Source organism: Heloderma suspectum, chromosome 3, assembly GCF_057233095.1.
Source record: "Heloderma suspectum isolate Gila_16-S chromosome 3, 16-S_ref, whole genome shotgun sequence".
Classification (NCBI taxonomy): domain Eukaryota; kingdom Metazoa; phylum Chordata; class Lepidosauria; order Squamata; family Helodermatidae; genus Heloderma; species Heloderma suspectum.
In genome coordinates, this window is record NC_139460.1 from 330848245 (window position 1) to 330874618 (window position 26374).

General features: G+C 47.7%; 1 protein-coding gene across 1 annotated transcript; it reads left to right on the plus strand.

Moving 5' to 3' along the window:
* Positions 1-571: 571 nt before the first annotated feature.
* Positions 572-1409, plus strand: NCBP2AS2 (NCBP2 antisense 2 (head to head)). The gene has a single exon (XM_084847909.1). It carries the CDS (start codon positions 1088-1090, stop codon positions 1316-1318), a length of 231 nt encoding a protein of 76 aa, XP_084704035.1. The 5' UTR covers positions 572-1087; the 3' UTR covers positions 1319-1409.
* The last annotated feature ends 24965 nt before the right edge of the window (positions 1410-26374 follow it).

A 26374-nucleotide genomic window follows, 5' to 3' on the forward strand; every position in this document is an offset into this window, starting at 1 on the left:
CAACTAAAATGGCCAATGGGTTGGAGCTATCCCTTATGAGAAAACATTACGACAGCTGGGATGGCTTAGCTTCAGAAAAAGATGAGCAAGGAGCGACATGATGGAGATGTACAAAGTTGTTTATTCGTTCAGTGGCTTCCGACTCTTCGTGACTTCATGGACCAGCCCACGCCAGAGCTTCCTGTCGGCTGTCGCCACCCCCAGCTCCCCAAGGTCTAGTACAAAATTACAGGATGGCTATGTTCGTACCTCTCAGGGTGCAATCTTATGGATCCCAGCAGGGGAATGCTGGGAGTCGCAGAACTTTTTTCTGTCTACACCTGCACAAGATTGCACCTTTAAGGACAACACATACACCGCATTAGTGCAATGTCCTGTGCACAGGCTGCCTTCGAGGAGCCCTTGGGAACAGCCGCTGCTCCAAGACGCAGCAGCCAACATGCTGGCATTGGCGGGCACTCGCTTGCGGGGTCACATTGCATCTGCCCCGCAAGAATCGGGGCGCTTCCCAGTTTGCTTCTGGGCACAACTCGTCCGTGGGCGACGGCCTTGAAGGCCCGAGCTGGCTGCAGAGGGGCCGGGGCCGCCGCGCAGGCCCCGAGGCCCGCCCAGAGCCTCTTCCCGCGGCGCCGCAAGCTCAGCCGAGGGCCGAGGACGCGCCTGCCCGGGGCTGGCCGCGTCGCGGAGCACGGCGGCCCCCCCTCGCGCTTGGCCGCGGGCGGAGGAGGCCCCGCCCGGGCCCAAGCCAGCGCTCCGCCGCTCCGCGGGCAGGCGCGGAGGGGCCGGGCTGGCGGGGCCTCCGCGGCTCGCGGCCTCCCGCTTCCTCCGCGAAGCCGCGGCAGCCCCGGGCGGCGGCGGGGCGGGGCGGGGCGGGGGGCGGCGCCACCGCCGCCAGCCACGCACCCCGGGGCTCCGAGGAGCCGCCGCCGCGTCCGCCCAAGGAGGCGGCGCTCAGGGCCGGGAGCCGCCCACAGAGGCCCCGCCGCCGCCAGGAGCCGCGAGGAGCCGCCGCACGCGCCCGAAGGCCAGCCCTGCCCTCGCCCGCCGCCGGCCCCGCGCTGCGCTGCGCCCCGCCCCGCCGGCGAGGATGACCCTGCGCCGGCTGCTGCTCGCCGTGCTCAGCGACCCCCGGCTGCTGGACCGCTTGGCGGAGGCGGCGCCTGTCCGGGCGGCCGCGCGCCTCACGGCCTCGGCTCTGACGCGCGGACTGCGCCTGCGCGACAGCTTCCTGCGCGAGCTGGAGGAGGAGGCGGCGCGCGCCAAGGACGCCGGCTGGCCCGGCCGCCGCCGCGGCAAGGGCGGGGGGCGCGGGCCGTGAGCGCGGGATCGGGCCGCGGCGCCTCGGGCCCACTGCGCGCGGCCGAATAAAGCGCGCGGCCGCCCGGCCGACTGACCGACCGCCCTCCGTCGTCCGCCTCTCTCTCTCGCGCGCTCGGGCGGGAGCGGGGGCGCTTTCGCCGCGGGGGAGCGTCGCCCTGGCGCGGCGCAGCGGGCCCCGGGGGCAGGGCGCGGCCCGCCCAGTGGGGCGGCGGGGGGCTCCGGCAGGCCGCTGCGGCCTCGCGGCGCCGGCTCGGCTCGGCTCGGCTGGGCTGAGAGGCGGGGCCGCCCGCGGTCCAGCGAGCGCCCAGCGCCCCCGCAAGGGCCCCCGTCATGAGCCACGCCGGTGCCGGCGCTCTTGCGCAGGCGAGCCGCCCCGCCCCGCCCTTGCGAGGGCTCGCCCGGCCTCAGCCGTCGCGAACATCGGACCCGAGAGGGCGGAGGCGGCTGCCGCGGGCCTGGGAGCCTAGTCTTCTGCGGGCCGGGCCTCAGGCGCTGCTGAGGGGCCGGAGGAGGGGGCCGAATCCCGCGGGGCCCCTAGCCGTGGGTGGCGCCTCTGCCCCACTGCCCCCCACGTTGCTGGCAGGGCGGGCTGCGGGCCGCTCCATAGAAGAGGTGGCGAAATAGGGGTTTCAGTTTTCCCAGGACCACTCAGTTGATTGGGCTGAGAGGTTTGGGATCTCATGAGATGGAGAAGAACATGTACACAACCAATGGAGATGGAAGAAAAGGGGATTTATTGAAATAAAAAGAAACAAGCAAAAGTAGAACCTCCCCAGAGAGTTGGGAGGTCTCTGAGGCTGAAGAGGTTTGTTGTTGTTGTTCAGTCGTTCAGTCGTGTCCGACTCTTCGTGACCCCACGGACCAGAGCACGCCAGGCCTTCCTGTCCTGCGCTCTCTCCCGGAGCGTGCTCAAGTTCATATTCATTGCATCCGTGATGCTATCTAGCCATCTCATCCTCTGCCGTCCCCTTCTCCTTTGGCCTTCAGTCTTTCCCAGCATCAGGGTCTTTTCCAGGGAGTTTTCTCTTCGCATTAGGTGGCCAAAATATTGGAGCTTCAGCTTCATTATCTGTCCTTCCAATGAGCAGTCAGGGTTGATTTCCTTTAGGATGGACTGATTTGACCTCCTTGCAGTCCAGGGGACTCGTAAGAGTCTTCTCCAGCACCACAGTTCGAAAGCATCAATTCTTCGGCGCTCAGCCTTCCTTATAGTCCAGCTCTCACAGCCATACATTACTACTGGGAAAACCATAGCTTTGATTAGACGGACCTTTGTCGGCAAGGTGATGTCTCTGCTTCTGACTATGCTGCCTAGGTTTGCCATAGCTTTCCTCCCAAGGAGCAAGCGTCTTTTAATTTCATGGCTACAGTCACCGTCTGCGGTGATCTTGGAGCCCAAGAAAGTAAAATCTGTCACTGCTTCCATTTCTTCCCCTTCCATATGCCAGGAAGTGATGGGGCCAGATGCCATGATCTTAGTTTTTTTAATGTTGAATTTCAAACCAGCTTTTGCACTCTCCTCTTTCACCCTCAACAAGAGGCTCTTGAGATCCTCTTCGCTTTCTGCCATTAGGGTGGTATCGTCTGCATATCGGAGGTTGTTGATAATTCTCCCGGCAATCTTAATTCCGACCTCTGATTCATCCAACCCGGCGTTTCTCATGATGTACTCTGCATATAAGTTAAATAAGCAGGGTGACAATATGCAGCCTTGTCGTACTCCTTTCCCAATTTTGAACCAATCGGTTGTTCCATCTCTGGTTCTTACTGTTGCTTCTTGACCCTCGTACAGGTTTCTCAGGAGACAGGTAAGGTGATCTGGTACTCCCATCACTTTAAGAATTTGCCACAGTTTGTTGTGATCCACACAATCAAAGGCTTTAGCGTAGTCAATGAAGCAGAAATAGACGTTTTTCTGGAATTCTCTTGCTTTCTCCATGATGCAGCGAATGTTGGCGATTTGATCTCTAGTTCCTCTGCCTCTTCGAAACCCAGCTTGTACTTCCGGTAGTTCTCGGTTCGCATACTGCTGAAGCCTAGTTTGTAGGATTTTGAGCATCACCTTGCTGGCATGTGAAATGAGCGCAATTGTGCGGTAGTTTGAACACTCTTTGGCGTTGCCCTTCTTTGGAATTGGAATGTAAACTGACCTTTTCCAGTCTTGTGGCCACTGTTGAGTGTTCCAGATTTGTTGGCATATTGAATGCAGCACTTTAACAGCATCATCTTTTAGGATTTTAAATAGCTCGGCTGGAATACTGTCATCTCCGCTAGCTTTGTTGTTACTAATGCTTCCTAAGGCCCACTTGACTTCACTCTCTAGGATGTCTGGCTCAAGTTCAGTGACCGCACTATCATGGCTATCAGGGACATTCAGATCTTTCCTGTATAGTTCTTCTGTGTATTCTTGCCACCTCTTCTTAATCTCATCTGCTTCTGTTAGGTCCCTGCCTTCTTTGTCCTTTATCATGCCCGTCTTTGCACAAAACGTTCCCTTGAGATCTCCAATTTTCTTGAAGAGATCTCTAGTCTTTCCCATTCTGTTGTTTTCCTCGATTTCTTTGCATTGTTCATTTAAGAAGGCCTTCTTGTCTCTCCTTGCTATTCTCTGGAACTCTGCATTCAGTTGGGTATATCTTCCCCTTTCTCCCTTGCTTTTCGCTTCCCTTCTTTCCTCAGCTACTTGTAAAGCCTCATCAGACAGCCACTTGGCTTTCTTGCATTTCTTTTTCTTTGGGACGGATTTCGTTGCTGCCTCCTGAACAATGTTACGGACCTCCGTCCATAGTTCCTCAGGCACTCTGTCTATCAGGTCTAATCCCTGAAATCTATTCCTCACCTCCACTGTATATTCATCAGGGATATGATTTAGGTCATACCTGAAAGGTTTAGTGGCTTTCCCTACGTTCTTCAATTTAAGCCGAAATTTTGCAAGAAGCAGCTCATGATCTGAGCCACAGTCAGCTCCAGGTCTTGTTTTTACTGACTGTATGGAGCTTCTCCATCTTTGGCTGCAAAGGACATAATCAATCTGATTTCGATATTGACCATCTGGTGACATCCATGTGTAGAGTCGCCTCTTGTGCTGTTGGAAAAGAGTGTTTGCTATGATCAGCATGTTCTCTTGGCAAAACTCTATTAGCTTTTGTCCTGCTTCATTTTGTACACCAAGGCCATGCCTGCCTGTTATCCCGGTGATTTCTTGACTTCCTACTTTAGCATTCCAATCCCCTATGATGAAGAGGACATCTTTTTTTGGTGTTAGTTCTACAAGGTGTTGTAGGTCTTCATAGAACCGATCAACCTCAGCTTCTTCGGCCTCAGTGGTTGGGGCATAGACTTGAATTACTGTGATGTTGAATGGTTTGCCTTGGATTCGTACTGAGATCATTCTATCATTTTTAAGATTGTACCCCAGTACTGCTTTTCCCACCCTTTTGTTGACTATGAGTGCTACTCCATTTCTTCTAAGGGATTCTTGCCCACAATAGTAGATATGATGGTCACCTGAATTAAATTCACCCATGCCTGTCCATTTTAGTTCGCTGATTCCCAAAATGTCGATGTTCAATCTTGCCATCTCATGTTTGACCACCTCCAGCTTACCTTGATTCATTGATCTGACATTCCAGGTTCCTAAACAATATTGTTCTTTACAGCATCGGATTTTCTTTTCACCGCCAGACACATCCACAGCTGAGTGTCCTTTCGGGTTTGGCCCAGCCGCTTCACTCTTTCTGGCGCTACTTGGAAATACCCTCTGCTCTTCCCCAGTAGCATATTGGACACCTTCCGACCTGAGGGGCTCATCTTCCGGCGTCATATCTTTTAGCCTTGTGATACGTTCCATGGGGTTTTCTTGGCAAGAATACTGGAGTGGGTTGCCATTTCCTTCTCCAGTGGACCACATTTTGTCAGAACTCTCTGCCATGACCTGTCCGTCTTGGGTGGCCCTGCACGGCATAGCTTATGGCTTCACTGAGTTACGCAAGCCCCTTCGCCACAACAAGGCAGTGATCCATGAAGGGGCTGAAGAGGTTACACGCCTCTTAAGTACAAGCTTAATTACAAAGAAATCTCAAGGAGTTTCAAGTCCTCTCAGTCTCAGGAGGTTGCATGCGTCCTAGATAAGAGCCAAAAACCAACAATCCCCAAGAAGTTGCACCCTTCTCTGAGGCTTTAAGGTTACACACCTCTTAAGGTAGAAACTTAGTTACCCAAATGTGGTGCACTAAATCACTAAATATACAGTTAGCCCCTGTTTGTTGCTCAGCTCCAGATCGGCCCAACTGCTGCAAATGGCCCACTGAGGCAACAGTGATACAGTGTCGGCCAGGCCTAAGCCTGCTATCTTATATCCAAACCAACCGTGAGTATGATAGAATTCCTGCATTGAGCAGGGGGTTGGACTCGATGGCCTTGTAGGCGCCTTCCAACCCTACGATTCTATGATTCTAGAACAAAGATAGCTGTGCCCATATCTAAGCCCTGGACAGCAAAATCCTCTCCCTGAATTTTACTCAACACGTACCACAGTGCTATCAAGTATTTGACCAGAGCACTCAATGCGTGTCCCATGGATCGAGGGTACTGTTGGTATGTTCACATACAACGATCCAGATGCAACCATGCCCCTGTCGAACAATGGTAGATTCAGGGGTTTTATATTCTTCCCTTGTTGGGGCTCATGAGAGCAAAGAGGGGTTCAGCATATTCTTTGTTGGTAATACATCATGTGCCCAATTTCTCAAGATTGACATTTGTTGTAGACAGCCAGACATCTCCTTCCGACTCCCCAACATCCTAGTTACCAGAACATCTGCAGATACTCTTTTATTGGCCCATGTGCATCTTTTGTAACTGATACTTTGGCAATCTTCAGCACATACCAGAGCACCTTCATCTGGCCCTCCAGCAATAAAACCATTCACTCTCCATTCACACCTCCCCTTCCTGATCTGGGCTATTCACATGACATGGACTAGTTTAGAATGTTGACCCTTTCACATTTCATAGTGTTCTAACTGACACTCAGATACAGATTATTTCTCAGGATGTTTACAATTCAGGCTTGTACTCAGGGTCAAACTTTGCATTCCATTTCTTTTCACACATTTGTTGCATTGCAGAAGAAAATAAGAGTACATCAGGCACCAGAAGTCTACAAGATTACTATGAGCAGGGAGAGAAGTCATGTTGCAGAACCCAGAGTCAGAGAGACCACGGAGTGAAGGAAAAAGAGATTCTTTATTTAACGCGCGGGCTTAAGGCTGGAATCGTTTCCAAAGAGCCAGAAGCCCCGATTTACATTAGCACATTGGTTTTATAGACATTGTGACACATATGAAATGGCTCCTCCTCCCCCTCCCGCATGGGGTTGCAATCCTCAACATTTCTTCTCTTAGCACTATTGTTTATAATACAAGAACTGGGTTATAGGGTAGCCATGATAAGGAGAGAACAGCAGAGAACAAGATATACAACTGTATGACCTTTGACAAGATAAGGAATTCCTGTGTCTCGTCAGCTTACAACAATATATTCAAGGGAGAAAGAGCTCAGCAAGAACATGAAGCATGAGACTGCATGAGGCTACTTAGTCTGACCCCTGATATGGCTGCTACATTCCCCCCTTAAATGCATAATTTCATTACAATTATAGCATTACTGATAACTATACAAAGCTTTTTGTGACATACATATTACTTAGCCTCTTGTTGGGCTATTAGAGCGTAGAGGGCAGCAGTTTTATTAGCTGAGACATAAAACAGATTGGTTAAACAGCTCATAAGACAAGGAACGCAGAGACATAACAGAACTTTTATGAACAACACTGGTAGAATTAGGATGAACAATGCTTTTAAGCTAGCTAAGATCTGGAAGCCAAAGGGTTAACTAATTTAGCTAATTGTTTTGTCTTATTGTTTTGTTAGCTACTATATTGTGCAGCTTGTTGATCTGTTCATCTACAGCATTGCCATTATCAGTTAAGTTAAAACAATAGAGCTTTTGGTGTGTCTCACAACTTAAATGATGAAGAAGGAAGAGGTAATCTATACCAGCTCTATTTTCTAGAACTGCACCTCTTAGATCACGCAACTCTTTATTTAACAATGACAATGCTCGTGAGGTGGCATTTATGCTTTTGGCTAAGCTGCAAGCTAACCGGTTGATTTCCAGACCATCAGCCACGGCTAAACCTGGAACCTCAACTAGTGACATTGCTAAGGCCAATTTTTCTGAGTCAGAATATAACTGCACATGACTATTACAATTTTTAGTTAGTTGGAGTGCTCGAGGCTGCCGTTGACGGATTTTCTCGGGCTACAGGGGAAGAATTGGCACCAGTACAATTGGCGGCTGAGGCAACATGGGTGGTTATTAGACAAGTTGGCAGGAATGAATGACCAAGTGTGGGAACTACATGTCTAAAACCATCCATGAAGCAAAAGTATGTGGGCATCATTAAAAGATATGTTTTGAATTTTATTACAGTGGAAGGGGGCCAGGGATAGCTTTGTATTTTCTGGAAAATTTTGACAATTAAGCATTCGTGCACACGTAGCATTTGTTTCAGCAACGATGGGGGTGCGTAGAGTGAACTCTGTAGGGGGTAGGATCTTTGCAACCACGCCCCAATTAGCATTTTGGGAATAAGTTAAACTTACACCATAAACTTTTAACATGGTATCTTTTTGAATTTTCCCAGGATGTCTACAGACAGGTATTAGGCAAGAGCTAATAAGCCTGTTTGCAGGTATACCTCTTGGCAAACAAAAATGTTTTATTCTCGTCATGTTAGCCAGGTGAAGCCAGTAATTATCAGCAAATCACTGGGACAAACTTTCTCTTTCAGGGGCTGGCCCCCCTTTTTGCACCTTATTAAGGAAACACAATGCAACACTACTAACACTACAACACTACAACACGCATGTTTGATCTTCTTTGGGATCTGACCGTACGCTGGGCAGCTATTCACCTGGCAAGCTGCAGTAGGGTCTAGTCCCCTTCTTCAATTCTCCAGTTGCAGGTCTGACCGTACGCAGGGGGACAGTTTCCCGGTGTGTCCACAGTAAGGTCTAGCCTGAGTCTTCTTACTGCTTTTTCAGAATGATTTTTAAAGGATTTTCAGGATTTCTGTTTACAGTCTACTCTCCCCCTCTCGCTCTCTTGACTCGTGTCCAATGTATCCAGGGTTTAATTCTAGCTGCTTTCATAGCTGCGGGGGTGGAAAGTATGACAGTTTTCAGTCCTCTCCATCTGGGAGTCAAAGGGTTATTTTTCCCTCTTTAACTTATACTTTAACTCTTGGTTGGAAAGGATGAGCTTCTGTGATGGGAATGGCTTATTTTTTTAAGACAAAGCGACGCTGGGCTTGAAGAACTTTGCTCAGTGTTTGAACTTTTTGTTTAAGGCTAACGTTTGCTTGCTTTTGATGCTGCTCCAGTGTCAATTATGAAGTCAATGTCACGGCCCCTCACAGTCAATATCACGGCCCCTCTCAAGCTGTCTCCCTCTTCGCCTATTCTGGCCTCTTTGGTTTTTTCCTTTGTGTATTTGATTTATTTTATTTGGGCATTCATGCCAGTAATGCCCATCTTGTCCACACTGGGCACACTGGTTCTTTTTTAAGAATCTTCTGCTTCTGCTGGGTCTTCTTCTTTTCTTCTTTCATCCATGTCTTCTTGGGCCTCTGGGTTGAGGGAGGTATACTGGCGATAGGCATTTGAAAGACGCTCCAAGTACGCTCTGGGGCCTCGGTGGCACCTTGCAGCACTTTAGACACTTTGGTCATATTAACTGACTTCTTCATACCTGCTTTCATGGCTTTTAACAGCAGGGTTTGATACTGGGTGAGGCGCTCCAGCCCAACTTGTGTTTTGGGATTCTAGCGAGGGGGGGATTTATTTACAAGGAGACTTTATTGGGTAACTTACAGCACACAGGCGTACTTAATGGCTGGATCAGACAGCTTCTCTGAACCACGAGCTATTGGGCTAAATGGGTTTTTATACCATACATGTTACCCATGAGGCAGCACAACACTAGCAAGCATTTTCAGCATAGGTTAGAAGTGTTTGGTTCTCAGGCACAGCTTCCTGTAAACAACTTCGCTTCTTAAAGTGCTTGATAACACTTTTATTTATTAGAATGGGAAGACAAATTTTTTCTTTCTTTTGCTTTCTTTTTCTTTGCTGATCTGCCTCTATTGCAGATCATGTTTCAAACTTTTTATATAAAACTTTCTGCTCTATGCACCAGCCTTGTCTCTTTATTTGTCTTTTTCAAGTTAAACTCACTCACTTAAACCTTTCTGCCTTACACTAGTCCCAATGACACACATTTGGGATAGGTTCTTCTTCTCTTTCTAGTTAGATTTTCTTTATCTTAAAGAACTATTACATTATTGTGGCTACTTTACCCCAGGTAATAAGCTCCAGGCACAATCAGCTGCTTTTAATTTACCATGGGGGCAACTATGGCCACGCTTCTTTTTTATAAATGTTTTTTCTTTGCCTCTTGCCTTTTCTTTCTTTTTTTCCCCCTCTCTTCTCTATCTGTCTTCTACTTTCTCTATTCCTTCTTTTCTACTTGCTTTTGTCTTTCTTTCCTTGTCATCCATTGGGAACCACACTTAGTATTATTTGGAGTTGCAACTAACACTAATCTGCAAATATCACATATATTTTATGATATTTAAGAAATCATAAAATATACACAACAAACTTTTTCTGCAATTTAACACAATGAATGGAAAACACTTCTTGCATGGTAAGGCATGATGGAGCGGATCCAGCAATTATACTGCTCTTCTGGTTGAAAGCTCAGGGCTCATTAAAATCAAGGGACAGGCATACCCACACACGCAGAGTTCTAGGTCACCATTTTTGCATCGGCAACTCTATGCTGCATGAATTCTGGCAAAAGGAAATCTAAAAGTCACAGATCAAACTTAGCCTGCTGTACACTGAGCTGACTACAAACACAGACACACGGTCCACAGCGATGAGAGTTCAAGTTTATCAAAAGCTTCACAGCACTGTCCATGGCAAGTCTTTGACAATTTAAAATTTTAGTTCATGTGCAGAGTGTCTCTAAAAAGCCTAGATGATGATGGAGGCAAACGGTGAAGGCTCTGGGCAATGAAGATGCAATGTTTCCAGCAAAGGCTCTCTACTTTTGCATGAGTTTAAAAAGGGAAAGTGTGGCCCTACACCCCTTTTGACAGACAAGGGCCTTTAACTTTTTAGCAAGGCCTCTGTCTAAACAGAGCGGCACAGCTCAGCTCTCTAGCCGTGACACTTTAACCTGGGCAACTCCTTTGTAAATTTTATTTTACTTCTGTCAGGTTCTCTCACAGACATTTTAAAAACTTACTCTTTTTTTTTTCTTCTAACCTGGTACACGAAAGCACTGAAACACTGAGTGCCGAAACTCAGGACGCTGGGGGGTGATGGGCATCGCCTTATACTTGCATTTTTCAAGCAGCCATTAATCTTCGGGGAGGCGGTGGGGTGATTTGCAGGACTTCAAAGGCAAGCTTCTCAGTTTGTTTGTATTTGTAAATCCCAAGCTCAAAACAGGACACGATGAGGAACAGGGCCGCCAAATTCTTGCTTTGGCACAGGCAACAAATAACTCAGGTCAGCTTTCTTCGCTGGGGTCTCAAACAGGAAAACAGTCTTAATTTAAAGTTGTAACATCACTGACAGCGTCAGCCAGCCAGCTACACAGATCTCATTGTTTTTCAAGACAGTTGCTCCAATATCTTCTCAATCAGGTTGGGTCTCCCAGCTTACACAGTTTATTGCAGCTTCCAGGAGCATGGCAGTAGCGTGATTTTGGCTTGGCCAGGAACATGCTGTCTGGTTTCTCGGTCTCTTTAGCACACACACTTAGGCAGTGTAACACTGGACACTCAAATCAGTGAGATTTCTTCATTGCAGGGAATCCCACGGCAAAAGCTTAATGGTTACGCTCTTCAGAAATCATATAGCTGATGGTCAGTAGCTACAGGCTCTATGCAATTTTAACACAGTTCAAAGCTAAACACGGCTACCTTGACAGAGATCTTCAACGTGGTCTTTCCACTTCATTCTGCTTTGGGACAGTCTTATGGCACACTTTTCACTCGAAGAGGGGTCTAGCCTGTGCTCTGGGGCTGATTCTTCACCTTTATTTTCTATTTTGCCTTCATCTTCTGGGTCTTCATTTTCAGTTTCCATTTCTTAGGGATTTCATCTTAATTAGGCGAGGTGATGATGTTGCACAACTCAGAACGTTGTGGGCAATTTTCCTGCCCCCCCCCTCTCGGCGCGCTAGGCTAACAGCTACGTCTTCGGCCTTACACTCTCACGCTCCCACGCTTTGTTAAAAGCCAGACTGTCCTGCAACATTTTTCTAATTAACAGCCTCAGATCTTGTTTTTTTTCCTCTCAGCTCGACCTTGAGCTTTTTGCTGTTTTCTCTCTCTATTCTGAATCTTTTTAAAAAAACCTTTTTCCTTCTTTGTTTGACATACATCTCAAGGGGGTGCAAGGTTTGCTTCCCCCACCACCCATAGCCTCCCTCCTAAATTGAAGACAGACACAATTAGGGAATGGGAATTGGTCAGTGGGTAAGGGGTCTCACTGGCCGACACAAGAGGATTTTTCACACCACGCACTTTGCTACTGGCCTGGGCACCCGGACGGTCAACGGTATGCGTCAGAAACCGCAGTAGCCACTCACACAATCATCAATCTCTCCACTACATCCATATGTCCCTGCCACCCACTTTTCCCACTTTTTACCAGAGCGGAAAACGGCTTCCCCAGCTTCCTCAGCTTCCTACTGAGTACTGGCGTGCTGGGTACTGGCGCCCACTCGGGGGTGTGATCAGGCCCCCCTTCTACCCGCAAGGAGTAGGTTCTTTTGTATACGTATACCACCAACACTGACCTTCTTCATAAGGCGGGGCCCTCTTTTTTTCTGCCCAGTGGCCTTTCTCCCTAAAGGCGGGGCCCTCTTTTTCCCATATACTTGCCTTTCTCCTGAAGGCTTCCAATGTGGGTTTCAACTCAATTGCAGCTGCGATACAGGCAGGGCTCAAGTTCCTTCCTCCGCTTCCCAAGGTTCTCCTGCCGCTCGCTGCCGTTTGGGCGATCCCAGTGCAGGCTTTCTCCCATTCACTCGACAAAAAGGTCGGTGGCGCCAAGAAAGGGAGGCATGCGCCGAGCTCGTCCTCCTGGTGCGGCGATCAAGAGCAGGCAACTGCCACCTGTCTGGCTCAGAGCCTGCCACATCCGAGTCACGGCACCATTTATGTTGCAGAACCCAGAGTCAGAGAGACCACGGAGTGAAGGAAAAAGAGATTCTTTATTTAACGCGCGGGCTTAAGGCTGGAATCGTTTCCAAAGAGCCAGAAGCCCCGATTTACATTAGCATATTGGTTTTATAGACATTGTGACACATATGAAACGGCTCCTCCTCTCTCTCCCGCATGGGGTTGCAATCCTCAACATTTCTTCTCCTAGCACCATCGTTTATAATACAAGAACTGGGTTATGGGGTAGCCATGATAAGGAGAGAACAGAAGAGAACAGCAGAGAACAAGATATACAACTGTATGACCTTTGACAAGATAAGGAATTCCTGTGTCTCGTCAGCTTACAACAATATATTCAAGGGAGAAAGAGCTCAGCAAGAACATGAAGCATGAGACTGCATGAGGCTACTTAGTCTGACCCCTGATATGGCTGCTACAGTCATAGATACAGGCAATCTTTACAGACAAAAATCAAGGTGGATTTAAGAAATAAGAGAAATTAATAAAAGCAATAACATAAGATATAATGGAAATATAAGTGGATATGAGGAGACATTAGAAAGACAACTTGAAGAAAAATAGGGAAAATAAAAACCACTGTCAAGACAAGGCACGAGCCAGGGTTTATTCGCCATGGAGTGGGGAAGGGGGAGGAAGCAAGAGGAAGCAGCTTGGATGGCTGGGTTTTTTGAGGTATGTCTCTAATGCAGAAAGTAGGAGGAGAGGGCATCCAATAGTTGGGTGACCCCCAGGTGAGCAATTGGGGCCTCAGAGCCCTGTTTCCAGGCACACAGGCCTGGGCCGAGACTTGCATAATGGCTGGGTAAAGAGAGGAGGAGGCTGCTGCTGCTCCTTCTCGCCACTACCTTCTCTGGATGGTGGTTCTTGCATCTGCACGCTCGCTCTCTGTGTTGTCTCCTCGGTTTCTCTTTTGGCCACACAGTTCCCAGAACTTCCTTATGTTCAGGAAATATCCAAGGAAGGTTAGGTTGAACAGTCAGAAATTTATTAAAGCACATCACGGCCGTGGGAGAGACAGACGAAACTGTGTCTCCCTTAAATAAAAGAATCGGGATGCATTTATTCAGACTGAAAGTTGGAGAACAAAGAAAAACCCACTGTGCATGTTCAGAAACCAATTAGTAATCAACAACAGTCATATCAGCACAACGGCCTTCTTATCTTTGTTGTTTATTCATTCAGTCACTTCCGACTCTTCATGACTTCATGGACCAGCCCATGCCAGAGCTTCCTGTCGGCCGTTGCCACCCCCAGCTCCCCCAAGGTCGAGTCCATCACCTCCAGAATATCATCCATCCATCTTGCCCTTGGTCGGCCTCTCTTCCTTTTGCCTTCCACTTTCCCTAGCATCAGCATCTTCTCCAGGGTATCCTGTCTTCTCATTATGTGGCCAAAGTACTTCAGTTTTGCCTTTAATATCCTTCCCTCCAGTGAGCAGTCTGGCTTTATTTCCTGGAGTTTGAAGAAGACTGGTTTGATCTTCTTGCAGTCCAAGGCACTCTCAGAATTTTCCTCCAGCACCACAGTTCAAAAGCATCTATCTTCCATCGCTCAGCCTTCCTTATGGTCCAGCTCTCGCAGCCATAGGTTACTACGGGGAATACCATTGCTTTATTTATTTTATTTATTTTATTTATTGCATTTATACCCCGCCTTTCTTCCTCTCGCAAGGAACCCAAGGCGGCTTACATTATCCTCCTCCTCCTCTCCATTTTATCCTCACAACAACAACCCTGTGAGGTGGGTTGGGCTGAGAGTCTGTGACTGGCCCAAAGTCACCCAGTGAGCTTCCATGGCTGAGTGGGGACTAGAACCCGGATCTCCCAGCTCCCAGTCCAACACTCTTGCCACTACACCACACTGGCTCTCCCTTTAACTATGCGGACCTTTGTTGTCAGTCAGTGTGATGTCTCTGCTCTTCACTATTTTATCAAGATTTGTCATTGCTCTCCTCCCAAGAAGTAAACGTCTTCTGATTTCCTGGCTGCAGGCAGCATCTGCAGTCATCTTCGCGCCTAGAAAGACAAAGTCTGTCACTACCTCCATGTTTTCTCCCTCTATTTGCCAGTTCTCAATCAAGCTGGTTGCCATAATCTTGGTTTTTTTGAGGTTGAACTGCAACCCAGCTTTTGCACTTTCTTCTTTCACCTTCGTCATGAGGTTCCTCAGCTCCTCCTCGCTTTCAGCCATCAGAGTGGTATCATCTGCATATTGGAGATTAATGTTTCTTCCAGCGATTTTAACTGCAGCCTTGGCTTCATCAAGCCCAGCACGTGGCATGATGTGTTCTGCGTACAGGTTGTGTTGCAGAACTCAGAGTCAGACCACGGAGTGAAGGAAAAAGAGTTTCTTTCTTTAACGCGCGGGCTTAAGGCTGGAATCACTTCCAAAGAGCCAGAAGCCCCGATTTACATCAGCACATTGTTTTTATAGATATTGTGACACATAGGAAACGGCTCCTCCTCTCCCTCCCGTGTGGGGTTGCAGTCCTTAACATTTCTTCTCCTAGCACCATTGTTTATAATATAAGAAATAGGTTATAGGGTAGCCATGATAAGCAGAGAACAAGATATACAATTCTATGACCTTAGCCTTTGTTGACAAGATAAGAAATTCCTGTGTCTCGTCAGCTTACAAACATATATTTCAGAGAGCAAGAGCTCAGCAAGAACATGAAGCATGAGACTGCATGAGGCTACTTAGTCCGATCCCCGATATGGCTGCTACAGTTGTATAGGTAGGGTGACAGTATACAGCCTTGCCGTACTCCTTTCCCAATCTTAAACCAGTCCGTTGATCCATGGTCTGTTCTTACCGTTGCTACTTGGTCGTTATACAGATTCCTCAGGAGGCAGACAAGATGACTTGATATCCCCACACCACCAAGAACTTGCCACAATTTGTGATGATCCACACAGTCAAAGGCTTTAGAATAGTCATTAAAACAGAAATAGATGTTTTTCTGGAACTCCCTGGCTTTCTCCATTATCCAGTGGATATTGGCGATTTGGTCTCTAGTTCCTCTGCCTTTTCTAAACCCAGCTTGTACATCTGGCAATTCTTGTTCCATGAATTGCTGGAGTCTACCTTGCAAGATCTTGAGCATTACCTCACTGGCATGTGAAATAAGTGCCACTGTTCGATAGTTGGAACATTCTTTGGTGCTTCCCTTTTTTTGGTATGGGGATATAAGTTGATTTTTTCCAATCTGTTGGCCATTCTTGTGTTTTCCAAATTTGCTGGCATATGGCATGCATCACCTTGACAGCATCATCTTGGAAGATTTCAAACAGTTCAGCTGGGATACCGTCATCTCCTGCTGCCTTGTTATTAGCAATGCTTCTTAAGGCCCATTCAACCTCACTCTTCAGGATGTCTTTAATGAGCTTCCGTCGTGCATTAAAAATGTGGTTGTTCAGGCAGGCATTTGGGGTGGGTTAGGGTATTTTAGGAAATGTTTTTATTGTAGAATTTTATTGTTTTAAACTGTTTTATTGTATGTTGTACATCGCCCAGAGTGGCTGGGTGACCAGCCAGATGGGCGATTAATAAATTTAATAATAAATAAATAAATAAATGTCTGGCTCTAGCTCACTGACCACACCATCAAATCTATCCTCGATGTAGTTATCCTTCCTATACAGATCTTCCGTATATTCTTGCCACCTATTCTTGATCTCTTCTGCTTCTGTTAGGTCCTTGCCATCTTTATTTTTGATCATACCCATTTTTGCCTGGAATTTACCTCCGATGTTTCTAATGTTCTGGAAGAGGTCTCTTGCCCTTCCTATTCTGTTATCTTCTTCTGCTTCCGCGCATTGCTTGTTTAAAAATAATTCCTTATCTCTTCTGGCTAACCTCTGGAATTTTGCATTTAATTGGGCATATCTCCCCCTATCACTGTTGCCTTTTGCTTTCCTTCTTTCTTGGGCTGCTTCCAGTGTCTCAGCAGACAGCCATCTTGCCTTCTTGGTTTCCTTTTTCTTGGGGACGTTTTTTGTTGCCGCCTCCTGAACAACATTACGAACTTCTGTCCATAGTTCTTCCAGGACCCTGTCTACTAAATCTAGTCCCTTAAATCTATTCTTCACCTCCACTGCATATTCATGAGGAATATTAGTGAGCTCATATCTAAGTGATCTGTGGGTCTTCCCTATTCTCTTTAGTCTGATTCTAAATTGTGCAATAAGAAGTTCGTGATCTGAACTACAATCAGCTCCAGGTCTTGTTTTTACCGACTGCATAGATGTCCGCCACCTTTGGCTACAAAGGATGTAGTCAATCTGATTTTGGTGTCGACCGTCTGGTGAAGTCCATGTATAAAGTCGTCTCTTAGGTTGTTGGGAGAGAGTGTTTGTTATGCACAGTGAATTGTCTTGGCAAAATTCTATCAGCCTATGTCCTGCTTCATTTTGTTCTCCCAGGCCATGCTTGCCTGTAATTCCAGGTGTCGTTTGACTACCCACCTTAGCATTCCAGTCTCCTGTAATGAAAGTAACTTTTTTTTTTGGCGTACTATCCAGTAGGTGCTGCAGATCCTCATAGAACTGATCTACTTCTGCTTTTTCAGCAGCTGTGGTTCGGGCGTATATTTCGATCACTGTGATGTTAAATGGCTTACCCTGAATTTGAATTGAGATCATTCTGTCATTTTTTGGACTGTATCCAAGCACTGCTTTAGCCACTTTATTATTAATTATGAAGGCTGGTGAAAAGAAAATCCGATGCTGTAAAGAACAATATTGTTTAGGAACCTGGAATGTCAGATCAATGAATCAAGGTAAGCTGGAGGTGGTCAAACATGAGATGGCAAGATTGAACATCGACAACTTGGGAATCAGTGAACTAAAATGGACAGGCATGGGCGAATTTAATTCAGGTGACCATCATATCTACTATTGTGGGCAAGAATCCCTTAGAAGAAATGGAGTAGCACTCATAGTCAACAAAAGGGTGGGAAAAGCAGTACTGGGGTACAATCTTAAAAATGATAGAATGATCTCAGTACGAATCCAAGGCAAACCATTCAACATCACAGTAATACAAGTCTATGCCCCAACCACTGATGCCAAAGAAGCTAAGGTTGATCGGTTCTATGAAGACCTACAACACCTTCTAGAACTAACACCAAAAAAAGATGTCCTCTTCATCATAGGGGATTGGAATGCTAAAGTAGGAAGTCAAGAAATCACTGGGATAACAGGCAGGTATGGCCTTGGTGTACAAAATGAAGCAGGACAAAAGCTAATAGAGTTTTGCCAAGAGAACACGCTGATCATAGCAAACACTCTTTTCCAACAGCACAAGAGATGACTCTACACATGGACATCACCAGATGGTCAATATCGAAATCAGATTGATTATGTCCTTTGCAGCCAAAGATGGAGAAGCTCTATACAGTCAGTCAAAACAAGACCTGGAGCTGACTGTGGCTCAGATCATGAGCTGCTTCTTGCAAAATTTCGGCTTAAATTGAAGAACATAGGGAAAACCACTAAACCATTCAGGTATGACCTCAATCATATCCCTGATGAATATACAGTGGAGGTGAGGAATAGATTTCAGGGGTTAGACCTGATAGACAGAGTGCCTGAGGAACTATGGACGGAGGTCCATAACATTGTTCAGGAGGCAGCAACGAAATCCATCCCAAAGAAAAAGAAATGCAAGAAAGCCAAGTGGCTGTCTGAGGAGGCTTTACAAGTAGCTGAGGAAAGAAGGGAAGCGAAAAGCAAGGGAGAAAGGGGAAGATATATCCAACTGAATGCAGAGTTCCAGAGAATAGCAAGGAGAGACAAGAAGGCCTTCTTAAATGAACAATGCAAAGAAATCGAGGAAAACAACAGAATGGGAAAGACTAGAGATCTCTTCAAGAAAATCGGAGATCTCAAGGGAACGTTTTGTGCAAAGATGGGCATGATAAAGGACAAAGAAGGCAGGGACCTAACAGATGCAGATGAGATTAAGAAGAGGTGGAAAGAATACACAGAACTATACAGGAAAGATCTGAATGTCCCTGATAGCCATGATAGTGCAGTCACTGAACTTGAGCCGGACATCCTCGAGAGTGAAGTCAAGTGGGCCTTAGGAAGCATTACTAACAACAAAGCTAGCGGAGATGACAGTATTCCAGCTGAGCTATTTAAAATCCTAAAAGATGATGCTGTTAAAGTGCTGCATTCAATAATGCCAATAAATTTGGAACACTCAACAGTGGCCGCAAGACTGGAAAAGGTCAGTTTACATTCCAATTCCAAAGAAGGGCAACGCCAAAGAGTGTTCAGACTACCACACAATTGCGCTCATTTCACATGCCAGCAAGGTTATGCTCAAAATCCTACAAGCTAGGCTTCAGCAGTATGCGAACCGAGAACTACCGGAAGTACAAGCTGGGTTTCAAAGAGGCAGAGGAACTAGAGATCAAATCGCCAACATTTGCTGCATCATGGAGAAAGCAAGAGAATTCCAGAAAAAGTCTATTTCTGCTTCATTGACTACGCTAAAGCCTTTGATTGTGTGGATCACAACAAACTGTGGCAAATTCTTAAAGTGATGGGAGTACCAGACCACCTTACCTGTCTCCTGAGAAACCTGTACGAGGGTCAAGAAGCAACAGTAAGAACCAGACATGGAACAACCGAGTGCTTCAAAATTGGGAAAGGAGTACGACAAGGCTGCATATTGTCACCCCGCTTATTTAACTTATATGCAGAGTACATCATGAGAAATGCCGGGTTGGATGAATCAGAGGTCGGAATAAAGATTGCTGGGAGAATTATCAACAACCTCCAATATGCAGATGATACCACCCTAATGGCAGAAAGCAAAGGGGCTCTAAAGAGCCTCTTGTTGAGGGTGAAAGAGGAGAGTGCAAAAGCTGGTTTGAAACTCAACATTAAAAAAACTAAGATCATGGCATCTGGCCCCATCACTTCCTGGCATATAGAAGGGGAAGAAATGGAAGCAGTGACAGATTTTACTTTCTTGGGCTCCAAGATCACCGCAGACGGTGACTGTAGCCATGAAATTAAAAGACGCTTGCTCCTTGGGAGGAAAGCTATGGCAAACCTAGACAGCATAGTCAGAAGCAGAGACATCACCTTGCCGACAAAGGTCCGTCTAATCAAAGCTATGGTTTTCCCAGTAGTAACGTATGGCTGTGAGAGCTGGACTATAAGGAAGGCTGAGCACCGAAGAATTGATGCTTTCGAGCTGTGGTGCTGGAGAAGACTCTTACGAGTCCCCTGGACTGCAAGGAGGTCAAATCAGTCCATCCTAAAGGAAATCAACCCTGAGTTGGAAGGACAGATACTGAAACTGAAGCTCCACTATTTTGGCCACCTAATGCGAAGAGAAAACTCTCTGGAAAAGACCCTGATGCTGGGAAAGACTGAAGGCAAAAGGAGAAGGGGACGGCGGAGGATGAGATGGCTAGATAGCATCACCGATGCAATGAATATGAACTTGAGCACGCTCCGGGAGAGAGTGCAGGACAGGAAGGCCTGGCGTGCTATGGTCCATGGGGTCATGAAGAGTCGGACACGACTGAACGACTGAACAACAACAACAACATGAAGGCTACTCCATTTCTTCTGTGGTCCTCTTGTCCACAGTAGTAGATCTGGTGGTCATTTGATGTGAAATGGCCCATTCCAGTCCATTTCAGTTCACTGACACCCAAAATGTCTATATTTAATCTTGACATCTCCCCAGTAACCACATCCAATTTGCCCTGGCTCATAGATCTTACATTCCAGGTCCTACGGATTCGTCATTCACCACCAGCACCATCGGCTGCTAGCCGTCCTTTCGGCTTTGAGCTAGCTGCATCATCACATCTGGGGCTAGTTGAACTTATCCTCTGTTCCTCCCCAGTAGCCTTTTGACCATCTTCCGACCTGGGAGTCCCATTTCCGATGGTATACCGACATATCTCTGGTTGTACTGATCCATTTAGTTTTCATGGCAAGAATACTGGGGTGGGTTGCTGTTTCCTTCCCCAGGGATCGTATTTAGTCTGACCTTTCTGCCATGACCTTCCCATCTTGGGTGTCCCCTCATGGTTTAGCTCATGACATCATTGAGGTGCTCAAGCTCCAGCACCACGACAAGGTAACAATCTCCTTTGCTGACGTTCTTATCTTTAGGGATGAGTTACTTTGGTGGATAGGAATTTCTTGCTTATGAGCAAGTTACAATTACTTTCTCATGGTCACACACACACACACACACACTCCCATCAGGCATCTTGCCTGAACCAAACTACTTACAAGGCCTAGTCAGACCTACTTTCACAACCTCCCACCCCTTTGGCCTATCAGGCTTACCATCGATGTTTGTATTATTATCAGTTGTTCTTTTTACCTCTCTTTTTCTCTTCTTTTCACATTTCTCTTTGTATTCTACTGACCATCTGGTGTAGTTCAGTTTTATGTATAGTTTTTGTAAGGAATTTGATATAACATTTAATCAAAGCAATGATCACATGGAACAAAACTATATAAACAACAGCTATGCTTATTACATTGCACATCTTGCTAGGTGGCTGTTTCTGGTAGATCTAGGTAATAGGGTTTAAGTCTCATTTTGTGGAATTGGGATCATTGGTATGCCGCTATGAGCATGGACTGGCACATGGCTGCAGATCTAGCAGTTGGATACATTCAAGTCTACTTGAATCTGGTTCACTAATTTCTGGAAAGTGTTCTTTGCTTTCATGCAACCGAAGATGTCAAGCAGGAGCAGGATGCAGGTGTGCCACATCATGAAAATGTGCCTCTCGTGGAGGCTGAGACAACTGTTTCTTCACTAACAGGAGCTGGGCTCAGCTAGGCTTGGGCTCACTTCACCAGCAAGAGCTTGGCTCACTACTGGTCCTTTAGAGGTGGCTATTTTGTGATCCGGAGGAGGCCAAAGTGCCAAAAGTCTAAGAAGATCTCACATGATAGCAGGAAAAAGGACAACAAGCCAGTACCACGATGGCAACCAGAGATGTTCTTCCCTTCTCGGATCCAAAATTACTCAAAGGGCTGATGAACTCTGTGTTAGGGCACATCCAGCGTTGTCTGGTTCTGGGGTACGTCATCTCCAGGGGGCAACACTTTCTTGCAATGGGATGCAGGGATCCAGGTAGACTGTCTTTGCAGCTTCGTGGTGGTGTGGGTGGTCAACAGCGCCTGTTGGCATCTTTTTTCATGAGGCCCAAGGGAAGATTTTTTCTGATGGACTTAGATGTAGACTCAATCTCTAGGCTACAGGTTGTGACACTGTATCATAGGAACATCTGGAAGCGCCTTTTTAACCTCTGAATGGAAAGCCTTCACACACTTGGTTAATGCTTGGCAATAGTTAAACACAGTCTCATTGCTTAAGTACAAGTTTGTAAGATGTTCTTTAATAGGTGCTGAAGATGTGTTGGAGCTCAAGGGCACTGAGCTCATGTAAGCTCAGGAGCTCATGGGCACTGAGCACAGTTTGTTGGTGTGAAGTGGCATGTATATTTATAAGGGCCAAAGGTAGAGCATCTGGCCATTTAAGTCCAGTTTCAGCACAGATTTTGGCTAATTTGTTCTTTAAGACTCCTTTTCTTTTCTTTTTTTCCCTACTAGCCCTGCTGGCTGAAGATGCACTGGGGCACTGGAAATGTTGAATTTGCGGGGCTTTGTACACACAGCTACTAATACATATTTAAAACAACATTTCTTAATTTGAATGAAATCTATTTGAATGTTAAAAGAAAGCTTACACATCTCTCAATCAGATGAGATTGATTGAGTGACTCAATCAGTCACTCTGGTTTCCAGGGGAGTGATGGGGCACCATACTCGAGGGCTGGTTATCTGAGCAGATGGTGCACTTTCTTTCTCTTAGATGAGAACAGATAACAGGCTAATTCACTCAGGATTTTATACAGCAAGTCTTACTAAGTTAGAAAACTGTCAGAAAGTACATACATTGCTGACCCCCTTCACCAAGGCCTTTCTCTTTTGGCAGCAAAATAAGTTTTCATACAGTACAGAAAGAAGCATTACGTATCAGTTAGAAGGGACACAGTGTGAAGACCAAGTACGGTAAATTATTTTAGCTTCTGTTGGTAGGAAAAAGCATGGTTTTCACACAGCTATGAGAACAAACTCTAAAATCGTGAAAATTGCTAATTTTCTAGCAAATCAGAGTACTTGTGCTATTGATTACTACATTATTACCACATATGATTCTGGGCAAATTCACACCTGACTGCTAGCAATTTTTGTTGAAACAATATAATGCATTCCTCATTTGAATTCTCACAGATTCTATATGCAGTTAATTAAACTATATGCATTTTAATTAAACAATTAAAACAAATCATTTATCATTAAGCTTGTTAGGCTATATACAAAGCAAAAAGACAAAGCAAGAAAATAACACAACAATGGGACAATGCACAACACATAGGATTTCAAATCCACTGTTACCTCAGTGTACAAAGATATCTCACCAGTGACTTTCAATCAAAGTTTACACTTAGACCACTTTAAAATCTCATTCTCATGTTGACAGCATCGTTCTAGCACATGCAGCATCCCTCAACAAACATTCAGTTTACTTTGCATTTTCTTCTTTGTGTAGTAACACTTACTGGTACACACAGTAAGTGTTCATTCAGGAATGATGTATTCAGGAGGTCTGTGCCTTGCTGGCCTGCTCATACCATGGAGGGAAGGAGGAAAACTCACACGAGGCTCCAGTGACTAGAATTTGCCCTGGTCCGTTTTACATTAATTCATACCAGGCAACTCTCAATTACTTCCCTCAATTCAAACAAGGCAACTCTCAATTCAAACAAGGCAACTCAGCCTCACACTGAGGCCCAGACTTAGAGATGTGAAGGTAGGCCTTAAGGGTTAAGACTGAAGTTAGGGTGAGCATTGGGGAGACTGGGCTTCCCATGCAGGAACCAGTCCTTGGTGAAGCCTAGCTCGGTGAAACAGACTTGAGTGGCTCCATCAGGTTCGCTTGCCTACAGTCTTCTAGTACATCGTGCTGTCGGGGGGATATTTCAGTTGCACCAGAAAATTAGGGTTAATACACAAGTGAGGGTAAGGTTTCGGGCGACTGGGCTGCCCAGGCAGGAACCAGTCCTTGGTGAAGCCTAGCTTGGTGAGACAGACTGAGTGGGCCATCAGGATGGCATGCCTCTTGTCTTTTAGTGCATCGTGTGTATGGGGGGATGTTTCAGTTTTACAAGAAAATGAGGGTTAAGCTGAAGGGAGGGGGAGGGGGAGGGGGAGAGATATGGGAGGGGGAGGGGGGCAGGGGGGTTGGAGTTTTTTAGGCTTTTTATTTGAGAAATATATCCACCCGTCTACAATACTACAACTGAGCGCAAAAGCACATAAAAAGTGGCTGTCACCCCGGGGTCTGACTAATACGAACAAAAACTATCTCACCTGCTGGCTGGTACAGAGTGGTGGCTGCTCTACCACAGCAGCCCCGCCTCCCCACCATGTTCCGCTCACGTAATGGGCACCACCCTCGCCGAGCCCATGGCATCGCTCTCCCTGCGCATCTTCAGCTCGCGGCGGTGCTGTTAGACCAGCGTAAGCATGACAAAGAGATTCACAAGCCAGGCTGGTGTGCCACCCCACGGGCCAGCGGGAACGTGCACATGCCCCACAGGAAAGCGAACAGCTCCACATTGATGCCCTGCATGAGCTACTCTGGGGGAGTGTACACGGCTGCCAGGTTGGCCGCTGCTGGGAGCAGGTAGGTGCGCACGTAGTGAGCCTTCTCGTATAGGTTGAGCCTGTCCACCCAGGAGAGCCAGTTGCATTTCCAGCCGTCCCTCCTCATGGAGAAGCAGATGCCAAGCAGCTTGATGTGGTCCTCTGCCTCCGCTTTGCTGGCATCCGCTTCCGCGTCCTCCACCATGCCGGTCTCCCTTGCCGGGCTGCTGCTGCCTTGCAGCCGCTGCGCCAGCGGTTCCCTCCACACTGTGCCCTCCAGCACATTGAAGGAGACAACAAAGCTATTCTTAGTGTTCAGGCATGTTCCAGACACCGCTCTGAATGCATCGAAAGCCCTACCCCTAACCCTAACCTGGCACCTAACCCTACCCCTACCCCTAACCCGGCCACCATCAGCCACCCCGGCACCGCCTCCACGTTAATCGTCACGTAGCCTATCACGGGTGACTTAAAAAAAAAAAAAAAAAGGCGCGTACGCAAATGGCGGCCCCCATAGGGAGCTGCCATTCGTGTTCCTTATTTGGTCGCTGTAGTCTACGTAAAGATTTACGTAGACTACGGCGAAAATAAGGGCAACGCAAATAGCTGACTTTGCAGATCTAGCCGTGATAGGCTACGTTAATCGTCACGTAGCCTATCACAGGGGCATTTTTTTTTTCTTTTATTGGAATGGCGGGGGTGGCAGCCGGTCGAAAGACCGGCTGCCGCTCCCGCCCCGGACGAACACCCGCCGAACCACCGTCCGGACCTGCCGCCGGGAGGGACATTTGGCAAAGGTAAGTCCCGTCCCGGGGGGGGTGCGGGGGTGGGGTGGGGTGCGGAGAATTTCTCCCCGAAACTTGTTCGGGGGGCCGAACACGTTGGCGCTCGCCCCCCCGAAGTTTCGGGGAGAAATTCTCCGCCATCCCTATTCCACAGCTCCACTGCTTCCACTGGCGCAGAGTGGCGTCTAGTTCTTCTTCTCCTAACTGTCATCCTTTTCCAAGGAGCATCCTCTACTCCATTTTTCCTCACCTCAGCATTTCCCACTTCTGCCTCATCTTGCTGTTGCTCTTCAAGCTTCTGGTCTTCCCTTTGCTGCTGTAGTTCCCCCATTCTGTCCAAGAACTCTTCGTGTTCTCTTATTCCCCGGAGGGTCGACAGTCGCCGCTCCAGTCCACTTACTCTTCACGGAGAAGACCCGGATCGCCGCGTGGCGGGAGGCAGGGCTGGCGCAGCCTGTGCGAGGGCCTGAGTGAGGAGTATGCGCGCGGCCTGGTGGCACCCATCACCAAGGAAGAGATGGCAGCAGCCATGGCACGTGCACGCAGCCACTCCACACCAAGCCCCGACGGCCTCGGCTGGGCTTTCTACAAGAAGTTCCGCGCCTGGCTGGTGCGCCCGCTGGCGGAGGTCTTCACGGCGTGCCTGGCGCAGGACCGGATGAGCGCGGCGTTCAGCGAGGGCACGCTCGTGCTCTCCCCCAAGCTCGGAGACCTGACGCTGCCCAAGAACTGGCGCCCCATCATGCTGACCAACGTCAACTACCGCGTGCTGGCGGAGGTGCTCAATGCGCGGCTGATGGCTGTGGCCGGGAAGATCATGGTGCGCGCGCAGACCAGCGCGGTGCCAGGGCGCGCCATGCTGGACTCGCTCTGCGTGTTGCGCAAGGTCTTCCAGCTGGACCAGGAGCGGGCTGCTGCTCCAGCTGGACCAGGAGAAGCCTTCGACAACGTGCACCACACCTTCCTGTAGGTAGCGATGCGCTGGAAGGACGTGCCCGAGGCCTTCGTGGGCTACGTGCGGCTACTGTACCGCAGCGCGGCCATCATCCCGAAGCTGAATGGGCACTGCGGCGCGCCGATCCCTATCCGGTCGGGCATGCGGCAGGGCTGCCCGCTCAGCGCAATGCTCTACATTCTGAGCCTGGACGTGGTGGTGTGCCGGCTGGAGCTGGAGAGGGGCATCACCGGCGTGGGCTTCTGCCTGGCTGCCCGGAGGACGGCGGATGGGGGGG

Coding starts and splice junctions, on each gene's coding strand:
- NCBP2AS2 (XM_084847909.1), top strand. CDS start 1,088: ATGACCCTGCGCCGGCTGCTGCTCGCCGTGCTCAGCGACCCCCGGCTG.